The 15,311-nt window shown below is 46.8% G+C and overlaps 1 protein-coding gene across 1 annotated transcript in view; it reads left to right on the top strand.

Moving 5' to 3' along the window:
* Positions 1-3,131, top strand: part of LOC144502007 (serine/arginine repetitive matrix protein 3-like) — a 164,878-nt gene extending 161,747 nt beyond the window's left edge. Inside the window, exon 4 of the mRNA XM_078226025.1 lies at positions 3,015-3,131. Within this exon, the coding sequence (XP_078082151.1) occupies positions 3,015-3,131 (117 nt within the window). The remainder of the gene's footprint in view (positions 1-3,014) is intronic.
* The last annotated feature ends 12,180 nt before the right edge of the window (positions 3,132-15,311 follow it).

The raw sequence follows: 15,311 nt of genomic DNA, 5'->3' as shown, positions 1-15,311 counted from the left end.
AAATAGAAGGGGTGCCATTACAACATGGTTCCTCACCATCAGAGTTATTAATGGGTAGGAGGTTGAGCTCCATCTCTAGAACAAAAACTCAAATCCAATATCACAATGAATGACAAGAGAGTAAAAAGCTTGAGGAAGCTTAGAGAAGCAACCAGACTCAGAATTTTAATCACAGGCATAGAGCACATGAGTTACCATGCCTGAAGACCTGGGAGACAGTACGGGTCTGAGACCAACAGACAGAAGGCACAATCATGGAAAGAAAGCTGATAGAAACCAGGGCTTACTGTACAGGTACAGCTACCCAGGAGAAGAACACTCACACCAACAAATGGGAGAGTATAGAATATCCTCGACTTCAAAAGGAAATCAGGATGCGAACAAGGAGATTGATCAAGGCGTCTCAGAGACTAACCATGTGAAGTCTGTACTTTGTGGGTCTTGTAGGAATATGTAATTTTGATAGGGATAAGGATTTGGGGGGTGAGGGAGTGGTAGTGGAGATGGGTGAACATAATAATGATATCAGATCACATGGGATCTGGAAGGAGGAGAAACTCCAAGCTCGTGTAGAGGTCCAAATGTGTAAACACATGCTGTAAATAAAGGGTAATAGTTTTGAGAAGCTACAGACTCTAGCAGCATACTTTGGAAGAATAGAAAATACCCAAAAGCCCCATCTAGACCCAAACCACACAATGAAACATTCCCAGTGCAAAACTTATAAAATCAGTTTATTCCTCTACATCGGCCTTGAGAAGTAGATGGGCCATATTTTTATCATTTATTCTTTAACAGACAATGGACAGGATTTTACGGCTGCGTCGCCCCAAAAACAGAAAATCCCACCCAAGGTCAACAGACCTTTGCATGGTCCGCTCCCGGCCTGTACTTTCCAAGCTCCAGGTCACTATAACAAGTGGTGGTGGGGGGTATCCAAAAATGTGCTGGGAATCCCCTGCCCTCCTCCACCCCACCCCAGATGTTCCCAGGTAAGGATTGCATAGCAATTTTCCAGGAAGTTGCCCTGCACTGGGAACTATCAGAAAATGTAAATTGAATCGCAGGCATCAATTGTTGCATCAATAGTTACCCAGAAAATGTTAGAAGAATTAAAACCAGTTCTAGCTCTGGGTAACTATTGTTCAGGCCCACAATGATCCCTCACAGATTACCCTCACTTCCCTGAACCCTTGGGAACTCTCTTCGCTCTTGACTACTGCCCCTGAGACTCCCCCAAACCCCAGGTGACTCCTCCGCCCCCCCGAGTAACTCCCACGGGACTTTCCCCTCTCCATGGGACTTCCTCCCCCACCTCTTGCCCCCCTCAAAGCCTGGAATGCACTGCCAAGTGAGGTGGTTGAGACAGACATGTTAGCAACATTTAAGACTTATCTGGATAGATATATGAACAGACGGGGAATAGAGGGATACAGGCTGTTGGCCTAGATAGGACAACATGATGGGTGCAGGCTTGGAGGGCCAAAAGGCCTGTTCCTGTGCTGTACTATTCTTTGTTCTAACCCAAGTTTTATATAATTTCAACATATAAAACTTGGGTTAGAACAAAGAATAGTACAGCACAGGAACAGGCCTTTTGGCCCTCCAAGCCTGCACCCATCATCTATCCAGATAAGTCTTAAATGTTGCTAACATGTCTGTCTCAACCACCTCACTTGGCAGTGCATTCCAGGCTCCCACCACTCTCTTCCTGCCCTGCATTATGCAAAAATAGTCACATTGTACAAAAACGAAGAGGATCACAGTGACTTCAGCACGTATTGTGGTACCCACTTGTTAAGCATTGTGAAGAAGGTCTTTGCTCACATTGCTGTGATCAGATTGCAGACCCTGGGCATCAGGCATCTACACTGGTCTCAGTTCAGCTTCAGAGCTAGCAGATCGACACTTCAGTAGTTACTGGAGAAATGCTGTGAACAACACAGATTTTACAATGCCTTTATAATCTTCATCAAGGCCTTCCACCCTGCCAGGAGAGACAAACTCTTTAAATAATGTGGACAATAGACTACCTGCTTGGATGTCATTTCCTTTTTTCATGAGAACATGTACAGTTCCGTCAGTTACAATGAAGCATCTTCAGATGCTTTCAAGAACAGCAGCTGGGTAAAGCAGGGCTGTGTGATGTTGTCAACGCTCTTTGGCGTATTTTCCTTCATTCTGTTGTTGTCTGCAACTCAAATGTGGCTGTTTACCTGCATGCCAGTGCTCACGGCAAGCTGTTCAACTTGGCAAGACTGTGCACCAAGACCAAATGTGGAATTCTCCCCAAAAAGTTCTAAGTGCCAAATTTGCGTAAAAACTGGAGTAAATCTGCTGCTTTTTTTAGCGGGACTTTCAAAATGAATCTTCCACACTCTGTGCATTACAGAGTGCCCGAGCTGGAATCGTGATGAAAAGCTGGGGGCGGAGCCTATTCCTGCCGGAGAGGCCGGCAGCATAGCGCTGAGTAGGCCACTGCACATGTGCCAATCTATCAGAGCGGAGATTGGCGCATGCGCAATAGCCCGCACCGCCGGCCTCCTGATCGCTGGCCAGCTGCCCCTCTGATCCCCCCAACCCCCCACCGATCGCTGGCCTCCTGTACATATCCAGGCCAGCCCCAGCCTCCGTGCCCCCATCTCCACCCCAAAGCCAGCCCGCCTCGATCTCCACTTCCTCCCTGCCCCCCAACAGCTCCCCTGACCCCGCCCCATTGTCACTGCCAGATGCTCAGTGCCAGGGTGCCCCCTGGGCATTGCCATTTTGCCCCTTGGGCAGTGCCAGGGACAATGCCCAGAGACCACCCCCCACTTACCCCAACCTCCTGGAGGGCCTCCATGGCCCCCCCTTCACTCCAGCAGAGTCGCCAGCTCGCCATTAGTGAGGAGCTGTTGTAAACCCCACTGGAGTGAATCACTCCTGTCGGGATGGGGGTGGTGCTGGAGGAGATGTTAATGATATTTAAATACTCATTTAAATAATTTATTCAGCTCCGTGCTGATTTCTGGCAGGGAGCTGATGATGCCGGAGATCCGGTGGCCGGAGACGCGTGGAGGCCGTGGCGCCCAGTGGAAGTCTACTACACAGCCTCTGCTTATGTCTCCCTCCCTGCTGTGCTGCTAGAGTAGCACAGCGGGCTGGGAGAATCACCCCCCCGCCCCCTCCAAGTGTGCAATGACATAATCTGTGATTTGCTATTCATTGATATCACCACGCTGGCATCCCATACTGAAGTTCACTAACATCAACTTGTAGATCAGCTCTCTCAGGTCTGCAAAGAGTTGGAACTGACAATCAACGTCAGGAATCTTATAATTCTACAGTGCAGAACGAGGCCATTTGGCCCGTCGAGTCTGCGCCAACCACAATCCCACCCAGGCCTTATCCCCATAACCCCATGTATTTACCCTAGTTAGTTCCCCTGACACTAAGGGGCAATTTAGCATGACCAATCAACCTAACCTGCACACCTTTGGACTGTGGGGGGAAACCGGGGCACCTCGCGGAAACCCACGGAGACATGAGGAGAACATGCAGACTCCGCACAGACAATGACCCAAGCTGGGAATCGAACCCGGGTCCTTGACGCTGTGAGACAGCAGTGCTAAGCACTGTGCTACCGTGCCGCCCCATAGACTTCACCAAGACCTTCCACCCTGCTAGGAGAGACAAACTCTATAAACTGATGTGGAAACTCTATAAACTGATGTAGACTACCCGCTTGAATGACACCCACAGCTTGAATGGATGATGGTTGCATGCCCAAAGACATTGGGGATGGTGGGGGGCAGGAAATATCTGGGTCTGCTAGCCACAGCTGGGAATTACAATGGCCCATTGACTCTGGTGAGGGCCAAATTGTGATTGCTGGTGGGCGTCAAGCCCTTTGCAAGCCTCCCAGCTCGTCCCGCCAGCCTCAAGTGCTCCATCATTGAATATAGTTAAGGCTGACATAGACAAATGTCTGGTCTGTCAGTGAATTAAGGGGAGTTGGTGGGAAAGTAGAGTTGAAGTCCAAGATAAGCCACGATTGTGTTGATCGGTGGAGCCGTATGGTCTTCACCTGCTCCTCTTTCTTATGTTCTTCTGTCCCAAAATGATCAAGGCCTGGATGTCAAAGGGAGTTACTTTAAATGCATCATTCCTAAGAACCACTTCTGTGTACCTTGCTTCTTCGATGTCATTCTATATAATTTGCTCCATTTGACACTTTGGATATAGTTAGTTACAAGAAGTGTCTATATATTACTCAGAGCAGCAATTGTGTTTCAGTGGATAAATACACCAGGTAAATAATATTCTGTGAATGACAGTTGAGTTCACATAATTTATAGTGCATTTTGTATCAGTATGTCTCCAAAGGAAATTGGATGATACATTTGGTCTGACTTTCTCACAGTGAACTGTCAATTTCCAGTTGCTCTGTTTCTGAGAGTAGATGGTCAACTTTCTGGTCAGCTGACTATTTTGAGATCCTAGATTTGATCGCCCAGCAGAGGTTGCTGTCAAATGGCCACTGGCTTCACAGTAGTGAGTGGGAGAGCAAAGGCTACAGTTGGCTTCAGGACCCTAGGTTGGCAGAGGAAACATTTTCCATTTATATGACTGCTTGAAAATATTATATATACATATTGGCATTTGTCTCTCCTGGGAGATGATAGATTGCGTCTGGATTTTTGGATTGAACGTTGGCCTGTTGTGAGTGTGGAATCTGCCTCATGAGTGGCAGTCCCTTACACAGCTGGCACAGATGAATAGTTGACCTGAGATCCTTCTGGCAGGCTCTTTTCTGCCATCTGGTCATTTCTTTTGCCCTTTGCTTTTTCCAAAGGAATTTAAGGAATACTGCTAGTCTACAGGAACTCCAGTCAGCTGTGAGGATTTCCTATGCATCAACTCCCATCCTGATCCACTTGAAATCTAACTTGCAGACATCCTCCTATCGCAGACATGGGTGACCTGTTGATCTCACGCCAATAGCAAGCTTGCCATAGATTATGGCTGGGATTCTCCTGGTGGCAGAGTGGTTAGCACTGCTGCCTCACAGCGACAGGGACGCAGGTTTGATTCCCGGCTTGGGTCACTGTCTGTGTGGAGTCTGCATGTTCTCCCCGAGTCTGCGTGGATTTCCTCCGGGTGCTCTGGTTTCCTCCCACAGTCCCAAAGATGTGCGGGTTAGGATGATTGGCCATGCTAAATTGACCCTAGTTTCGGGGGGATTAGCAGGGTAAATATGTGGGGTTACGGAGATAGGGTGGGATTGTTGTCAGTGCAGGCTTGATGGGCTGAATGGCCTCTTCCTGTACTGAAGGGATTCTATGATTCTATGAAAAAACTGAGTGCTGCCACCAACGGGAAAATCGGAATGTTTCCTGCTGGCAGTGCCTTCCAGGTGGAATTCTCCCACATTTGACATGTAAAACTATGCATAAAAGGAGGCACATCAGCCAGCCCACCTTAACTGAGATTGGGGTTCTATTTTTAAAGGGATACCCAATTTCTCCCCTCACCATGGAAATGGTGAACCCCCCCCCCCCCCCCCATTGATCAGGAGAGCACCATCAACCCCTCAGGAAAGAAGGTATCCTCCCCCACCACTAAAATAGAAAGCAGTTGAGGCCGAAACATTGTGCATTTTGAAGAAGGAGTTAGATATAGCTCTTGGAGTTAAAGGGATAAAAGGATATGGGGGGAAGGCGAAATCAGACTATTGAGTTGGATGACCAGCCATAATCATAATGAATGAATGGGAATCAAAAATTACAGGGAAAAGGCTGGAGAATGGGGTTGAGAAGCCTATCAGCCACGAATGGCGGAGCAGACTCGATGGGCCAAATGGCCTAATTCTACACCTATATCTTATGAATGGCGGAGCAGACTTAAGGTGCCGAATGGCCTATTCCTGCTTTTTTCTATGTTTTGTATATTTCTAACCTCAAAAAACTGCAATAAATTTGTCAAACAGGATTTCCTTGTAATAAAACCATGTTGACTTGTTCTTATCATATGCTTTTCCAATATTAAGACTTTTTTAATAATGGATTGTACCCCTTTCCAATGACTGATGTCAGATTGGCCTGTTGTTTCCTGATTTCCCTCTCCTCCCTTTCTTGAATAGCTCTGTTACATTTACTATCTTCCAATCTACATGGAACATTCCAGAATCTAGGGATCTTGAGAAGATCACAGCTAGCACATCCACCATCGCTGTAGCTACCTCTTTTCAGATCCTATGATGTAGGCCTTGGGCCCCTGGTAATTTGTCAGATTTTTGTCCCTTGAGATTCTCCTGTGCTTTTTTTCTGCTGACATTAAGTAGTTCTTATTTGCCCCCACCTCTATTCCAGGTATGTGATTTGTGTCTTCAGCTTTAAATGTTCAGTGTCTCTTCCATTTACTCATTGTCCATGATAATTTCTCCTGTCTCTGCCTCTCGGGGACCAATGTTGACTTCAGCTATTCTCTTCATTTGTAAGAGCTTTAGAAAGTGTATAAAATCCGTGGACTCAGGAACACTCCAACAGAGATTCCAGTATGAGTAAAAGGAGACAGAGGGCAGCCATAAGATTGGCTTGGCGGCCTATTATAATATTAGACACACAATCCAGAGGTCATGAGTTCAAATCCTGCCACTGCAGGCTGTGAAATTGAATTGAAGAAATACAGTTATTTGTGAACTGGCAGCAAAAGAAAATGGTGACTTTTGTTAAAATCCTAACTGGCTCACCCTTTACTTCAGGCAAGGGAAGCTTCCACCCCTAACTGGTCAAACCCTGTCGAGTTCCACACAACATGGCTGACTCTGGATTCCCTCAGAACCATGTCCAAAATCTTTCCAAGAACTAACAGGTCCCCAAGGCCTCGTGGAACAGAAAAAATCGGTTTCAGGATCTTTTCCTCAGAGAGCTCTGCCTCATTTCATTTGGGAACTCTTTCAATTGGGTGCCCAGCCAGTCAGTAATAAGGATTGTGTAGTTGGAGGCCAGGAACGTCCACTCACACCTCATGGGCACTTTTAGTCTGGAGTCTGGACCTGCCACCCAACCACCGGCTTGGGTCACTGTCTATGTGGAGCTTCCACATTCTTCCCGTGTCTGTGTAGGTTTCCTCCTGTATTCCAAAGATGTGTGGGTTAGGTAGATTGGCCAAGCTAAATTGCCCCTTAGTGTCAGGGGGGACTAGCTAGGGTAAATACATGGGATTAAGGGGATAGTGCCTGGGTGAAATTGTGGTTGGTGCAGACTTGAAGGGCCGAATGGCCTTCTTCTGCACTGTAGGATTCTATGATTCTATGTTAGGACAGCCCAGGTAAATGGGCTGGAGACTGGGAGAAATGAGAGTCTGCTCCCGGTTTCCTTACTTTGCACCGAAGAGAAGTGCATTCTTCAGGGAAATGTCAGGACATTATTAGCCCATTACTGTTTGTGCCTGTGAATGTGGATTTTTATACCAAACTTACATTTGGATTTTAAACCCTGCATTCCAATGTAGTCATTGGAAGTATGTGCTCATGGGCTGGGTCTCATAAAAAGTACAGCCTTATATTTACCATCAAATCAGTCACATTTTGCAGTTAACTATGGTGAGTGTTAAAGTTATCAGCAACTAACATAATAGGACAACGATGCAGGGCTTCATCAGTGTAAGTCATAGGGGCCGATTTTACCAAATCGGCTCGAAGTGCCAGGTGTGGTCATAAATCAGACCCACACTCGGCAGCCGCGCTCCAGCGCCCCCATACGCCTTTTTCCGGCACGGGTCCAGTGGGCGGGGCCTAGCGCATTTGCATCTGTCGGAGCACCGAACTGCGCATGCACATTTCGAAGCCGACAGCACTCAGCGCGCCCAAGCGCGAAAGTCAAAGGCAGCGCTGACAGCACTGCTGTCTGCGCTGCCTTTGACTTTCCCTGGTGGGGGGTGGGCGGGGTGTAGGGGTGGGTGGGATGTGACGTCTCTTCCCTGGTGGGGGGATAGGGGGGGAATGTGATGTCTCTTCCCTGAGGGTGGGGAGGGTAGGGGGGGGGATCTGACATCTCTTCCCTGAGGGGGTAAGGGGGGATGTGATGTCTCTTCCCTGAGGGGGGAATGTGACATCTCCGCCCCTCCCCAGGGGCAGAGACGTCACATTCCCCCCCCCCCCTCAGGGAAGAGACATCACATCCCTCCCTTACCCCCACCCCCCCCCCCCCCCCCCCCCCCCCCCCGCCAGGGAAGAGACGTCACATATCCCCCCCCCCTACCCCGCCCCCCCTCAGGGAAGAGACATCACATCCCCCCTACACCCCCTCAGGGAAGAGATGTCACGTCCGCCACCGACCCCCCCCCCCCCCTCAGGGAAGAGATGTCGCACCCCCCACCTACCCCCCCCCCCCTCAGGGAAAAGATGTCACATCCCCCCCTACACCCCCCCCCCTCAGGGAAGAGATGTCACATTCCGCCCCTCCCCAACCCCCCCCCCCAGTGAAGAGACGTCACCCTACCCATCAGGACCCCCGGAGCAAGGCCAGGATCCAGGATCGCAAGATGCTTTCAATGGACACCAGCGATCAAGGTAGGTCGGGGGTCCGGGGGGTCTGATCCCGGGGGGGGGTGGGGCTGCTGGTGGGGCCTGCATCCCAGGGTGGTCCAATCGAGGGGGGGGTGGTGGTGGGGTGGGCTGCCGGGGTGGTTCGCGGGGGTGGTCCGCGAAGGGTGGTCGGGGGCGATTCGGCAGTTCAGTTGCTGAGTTGAAGCCCTATCGGACTTGAATTCAGCAACACGGTAAATGCGCGGGCGCCGATCGGATCAGAGCCTCGTAAAGTGGGAATCCTTGGGTAAGTTGAGCACGGGCTTCATTATGCTGATTTAAATAAATGCAAATGTATTTAAATCGGCCCGCTGGCTGATTCGGGCGCACGCCGGATCGGCGCCCGGATCGGCCGTTGGTGAAGGCATGATTGGCCTTGGTTCGGGTCTGGACCGCGTTTTAGACCCGACGCCCAACTTTAGCACGATTTCGCGCCCGTTGGGCCCATAGAGTCATTTACATCACAAGAATGGATGCTTTTCCCACCACAGCGTGCTGTACTATCAGTCCATTTTACTGCTGCATTGCTTTGGCCATGATTTTCTTGAATCAGTTGTGCCATTTCAGGAAACACTACAATCTAATTGTTCAACTATCAAACTTAAAAAATAATTTAATCCATTAGATCTATCTAGTCCCAGATTGATTTCATAAAATGTGAACAGTGGTGTCGTTTGAGGGGAAAATATACAGCTTACCAAAGAGAGCACCATTTGAATTCATTTCATTCTCCAGAAAAATAAATATTTAGATTTTTATGTACAGCCTGCTGTGGCTGTAACTCAAATGGATGCTGATGTTGCAAGCTCATTGCATTGGCAGAGACTGGACCAGATGTTTGTGTACTGACACACAATTTATCTGAAATGTGTTTGTTAATGAGAAATGTGGTTCTGTAAAAATGCTAATTGTATCTCTCTGTGTGCCTGGGGTCTTTTCAAACATTCCCCATCAATTTACTGTATTATCACTGTGACATATTATTGATGCACTGATTGATGTTGTCAGATATTGTGCTGTGGACTCAGCTGACTGTGAATCCTAAGTAGCAGGTAGTCCTGGGTCCTGGTTTTCTGACGGACCAGTCTTCGTGAAGCCTACCTTGCAGCCATCAGTAAAAGGCTGTTTTCTTTCAGGAGGCTAGAAACATTTAATCTTCTCTTCATACGTGAGGCTGGGTTTCCAAGGGCTGTGAATAACTCGTTCCTTGTGTGAAAGATACAGGATTAGCTTGAATGCTTTCAACGGGGGAAGGAAGGGAGAGGGAGGGCTTCTCGAAATTTCTCTACCAAGTCAGCAGAGCAAATCCCTCCCATGGCAAACCCTGGGGATTCAGGCTGATGGTTCCTATGGAAGCCTTTGAGCTAGTGGAATGATAACGTGTGTGGAGTAAAATCCCTACCAATCCAGGCACTGTGCGTATTCTGTGCTACACAATTAACAGCATGTCATACACCATGACAACCAGACTGTGAGAGCATAGAGCTGTGGATCTACTTCACTGTCTTCATTCAACTGAAAGGGAGTCCTCGGGCATCCATTTTTATCTGTGTGTGTGTTTGTGTGTGTGTGTGTGCATCTGTGTGTGTGCGTGCGAGTGCCTGTGTGTATATGCCTCCTGTGCCATCGGCACATAAATCATACACAATGTGCTCAGACGTGACAAGGCTAGAATGCGGTGAAAAGCAGCTATTTGAACAGTTTTGGAAAGGGACATTACAAACAGTTGCCAGTCCACGACCTCAGAGTATAACCATGGAGAGCACTGATTCCAGAAAGCCTGTCAGAGCACCTGAAAACAGGTTAGTGTTGATACATTTTAAATCACTTGGTGACGCGAGCTCCATATTCTTCCCCCCCTCCTCCCCTTCCCCTTCCCCTTACCTGAGAATTCTACCTGTTTTTAAAAATAAGAATATCCGTATTTGACGCTGACTTTCTGTCAGTGGAGAGATTAGTATTTTGTGATTTGTGGATGTTTTTGTTGCATATAAAATGGATGCTTTTCCCATCACAACATACTGCACCTTTAGTCCATTTCACTGCTGCACTGCTTTGACCATTCTTGTTTAAAATCTGTTGTGCCATTTTGGGAAACACTACTGCTCAATTATTCAACTTAAACAATCAAACTTAAACAATTAATTTAATTTAGTCTTTCTAAGTTCCCCGAAAGTGTTCCTCATCCAGCATTTCATATCGGATGACAGTCAACTGAGTGAAAGTGAGGTACGTGTACATATGGGTAGAAGACGAGAGAGAGGGCCCACCCTGAGCTCTGTCACTACTGTGGCTGTTTCCAGAACCAGCTGGCTTTGAGGCCCAAGGACCCCTTCAGTCATTAGGCACAAAGTGTGAAAGGGACGAATGTAAAACTGGGGTCTAGGAGCCTAAGAAACCTTAGCAACAGCTGTGCCCTGGAAAATCTGAACAATGGCTTCCATGATGCTTCTCAGGGTGGCACGGTGACACAGTGGTTAGCACTGCTGCCTCACAGCATCAGGGACCCGGGTTCGATTCCCGGGTTCGATTCCCGGCTTGGGTTGCTGTCAGCACATTCTCCCTGTGTCTGCGTGGGTTTCCTTCGGGTGCTCTGATTTCCTCCCACAGTCCGAAAGATGTGCTGGTTGAGTGCATTGACCATGCTGAATTCTCCGTCAGTGTACCTGAACAGGCGCCAGAGTGTGGTGACTTAGTGATTTTCACAGTAACTTCATTGCAGTGTCAATGTAAGCCTACTTGTGACACTAATAATTAAATTTCAAACTGTATTAATGGCAAGTGGATATCTGTTAGCTAACTAACTAGAAACAAACCAGGATCTAGTAGGATCAGTATTATTCCTCTGAAGAGAGCTGTTAGGGTGAATTACATATTTTCGTGTTCATGATTGTGACAGCTGAGATTTCACTGAGATTTCCCCCCAAACCTATCAGTGCTTTGAAATATTTGGTACATTTGTGAAGCTAAATACAGTGATTACCATGTTGCTAAATCCTTCTTAATGCTTCATAACACTCAAAATCATGAGTGTTTTGATCAAATCTCAACAGAGGGGTATGCGTGCAAGTGGAAATTCATTGAGACGTTCACTATGTGAAAATTGTAATGAAACTTGCCAAGCATGTACATGCAGGTGGTTTTACCATGCCAGTGATTAAGTACTTCCCTTAGTCAAGGATGAAAAGAATTGTGAGTGTAACAACATCATAATTTTTCACTCAGTATTGCAAGTTACAAAATGGGGGAGAAGATGTTTAAGAACTCCAAAGGAAAACAGTGATTGTAAGGATTTGATCTCAGTTATCTCAGTCTTTCCCTTTAACAATGCATTACAACTTCAGCAACAATGTGAAGTGTTTTCGCTCTGTACCAGTGCTAATCTGAAGTGGTGTAAATTGAATAGTAAGGTCAAAGTTGGCTCTAGATGTTTCAACAGAAGGGACTCTTCAAAAATGCAGATACGAAAATACAACGAAACTTACTCCAACTTATAAATCAAAGAAACATCATTACTCCAAACTTGGGGCCTCACCCTAGGCCACTCCAAGCTCTCCACAATTCTACGCAAGTTCCTATTTATAGTGAATCAGCTGGTCAGCTGACTATTACATCACTCTGTAATTGGTTCCATGGTTTACTGGATCAGCTGACCCTTACATCTTGTTCCCATTGATCACATTACATCCAATGTTGTCATCGGTTACATTCTAACACTAGATGGTGTAAAGTGAGACTTTCACTTTCTCAGAATCTCTCCTTCAATCCAGTGTCAGGTTCAGATCCTGATTGTGGATCAGGGCTGCATTTACACAGGGAAGTACTTTCCAGTGATGGGTCCAATATTAATACCAGTTGCTAAAAGAAAGCAATTGGGGGTGTTTTTGAACCCACACTCTGTGCACAGAAATGGCAGCGCGTGCTCAAAATCCAGAGAGACTGGGAACTTGTGATTCACACCGGCGAGTATCTGAGTTCAGATCTTCCAGCGCCCTCGCTAGTGGAGCTGCGTGAAACATGCCACGATGCCAGAAGCTCATTTTAATACATTAGCATGTCATTAGTGAGCACTCTCTCCGGGACTCCCCCCGCCCCCCCCCCCCCTCCTCCACACCTCCTTATCAGATATTTGGCAGGCGTTGGTATGATGTCATGTCAGTCCGTTGACAACAGTCCACCCAGCTGTGAACCTGTCATGGGGGTCTCCCTGGGGCTTCTCTATCAATCTCCCATGTGGGACCTTATCCAAAGCCCTGCTGAAGTCCAAGCAAGTAGATTACGTCAAATGCATTGCCATCATCTACACACCTGGTCACCACTTCAAAAAATTCAATCGAGTTGGTCAGACATGACCTCCCCTTAACAAAACCATGCTGACTGTTCTTGATTAATCTCTGCCTCTCCAAATGCAGATTAATTCTGTTTCTCAGAATTGCTTCCAATAGCTGCCCCACTGCTATGGCTAGGCTGACTGGCCTGTAGTTTCCTGCTTTATCCCTTCCTCCCTTCTTGAATAATGGTACCGCATTGGCTGTTCTCCAGTCCTCTGGCACCTCTCCTATAGTAAGAGTTTTAACAACACCAGGTTAAAGTCCAACAGGTTTATTTGGTAGCAAATGCCATTAGCATTAGCGCAGCTCTGAAAGCTAATGGCATTTGCTACCAAATAAACCTGTTGGACTTTAACCTGGTGTTGTTAAAACTCTTACTGTGTTTACCCCAGTCCAACGCCGGCATCTCCACATCATGACCTCTCCTATAGCCAGAAAGGAACTGAAAATTATTGCCAGCTCCCATGCTATTTCCTCCCTTGCCTCACTCAATAACCTGGAATACATTTCATCCCTGGAGATTTATCTACTTTTAAGCCTGCCAGACACTCAGAACCATCTCTCTGTTAATTTTTAAAATTGTATCACTGTTCCTCTCCCTGATTTCTTTACCCACATTGTTTCCTTCACTGGTGATCACCGACACAAGGTATTAGTTTTGAACCCTACCTACATCCTGTGACTCCATACACAAATTACCCCTTTAATGGGCCCTATTTCTCCACTCCCTCCAACCCCTCGTTATCTTTTGACCCTTAATGTACTTGTAAAACAGCTTAGGATTTTCTTTTATTTTCCTTGCCAGCACCCTTTCATGTCCCCTTTTTTGCTCTCCTAATTTCCTTTTTAAGTTCTCTCTTGCACATTCCATACTCTTCTAGGGCTTCTGCTGTTTTGAGTCCTCAGTGAATGCCGTATGCCTCCCTTTTTCTCTTAATCCAATGCTGTATATCCATCAATATCCAAGGTTCACTGGATTTGTTGGTCCCACCCTTTTTCTTTATTGGGCCATGTTAGCCTTGTACTCTCCCTATTTACTCCTTGAATGAGTCCTACTGATCCGTCACAGATTTACCTAAAAGTGTCTGCTCCTAGTCCACTCTGGCCAAATCATATTAAAGTCAGCCTACGCCCAGCTTAGAACTTTGAGTTCTGGCCCATCCTTGTCTTTTTCCAGAACAACCTTGAATCTAACTGAGCTATGATCGCTGTCTGCAAAATGCTCCCCCACTGATACTTCAATCATTTGCCCGGCTTCGTTACCTAAAATCAAGTCTAGGACTACCTCCCTCTCTTGTAGGACCTTCTACATACTGGCTTAAAAAGTTCTCCTGGGCACATTTTAAGAATTCCGCTCCCTCTAAACTTTCCACATTATGACTACCCCAATTAATGTTGGGGATGTTGAAATCCCCCACTATCACTATCCTATTATTTTTATATTTCTCTGAACTTTCACTACATATCTGTTCTTCTATTTCTCGCGAACTGTTAGGGGCCTATAGAACGCTCACAGCAATGCAATTGCTCCTTTTTGATTTTAAGTTCTACCCATATGGCTTCATTTGAAGAACCTTCTAAGATGTCGCCCCCCTCATTACTGCTGTAATTTATTCCTTGATCAAAATTGCGACACCCCCTCCTCTTTTACCTCCTTCCCTGTCTTGCCTGAAGATCCCATATCCTGGAATATCGAGCTGCCAATCCTGTCCCTCTCCCAACCGTTCCTGCCCCCATGAAAATGGTACGTGCCAGGTTTGGAAGCGGGACCTTCAGATCTCTCCACCAATGGAGAGATTCCCTGTCGTTTCAAAAATCCAGGCCTTTACCTCAACATTACTCCAAGTTAGTCGCCACTAGAATATTTTCAAACCATCAGACTGTGATCTAAAACCGCTTCAAAAGCGGTTATTTTGATGAGTCAGCTCAAGTCTCACGATTGTGAAATGGACAAATATTACTTTGAAACTCTCTATTTGTTTTATCATCATGTTACCCTGTCCCTTCCTGTCTCCTTGTCATACTGTTTCTTAATTGGAGGCAAAGCCAGGACAATAGCTCTCTACCACCTCCAGATTCAACAACTCAATTCAGAGAATGTCAATATACCAAAGGAGGAAGTGTTGAGTATCCTAAATTGCATTAAGGTAGACAAGTCCCCGGGGCTGGATGGGATCTATCTCAGGTTACTATGGGAAGCAAAGGAAGAAATAGCTGGGGCCTTAATAGATATCTTCACATTTCCTTTGACCACAGACGAGGTTCCAGTGGATTGGAGAATACCCAATGTTGTTCACTTGTTTAAGAAAGGAAGCAGGGATAATCCAGGAAATTATAGGCCAGTGAGCCTGATGTCAGTGATGGGGAAGTTTTTGGAGAAGATATGGAGGGACAGGATATATGCACATTTG

The sequence above is a fragment of the Mustelus asterias genome, chromosome 12 (assembly GCF_964213995.1).
Source record: "Mustelus asterias chromosome 12, sMusAst1.hap1.1, whole genome shotgun sequence".
Lineage (NCBI taxonomy): Eukaryota > Metazoa > Chordata > Chondrichthyes > Carcharhiniformes > Triakidae > Mustelus > Mustelus asterias.
The sequence above is the reverse complement of the archived record's forward strand: the minus strand, read 5'-3'. Positions and strand labels throughout refer to the sequence as shown.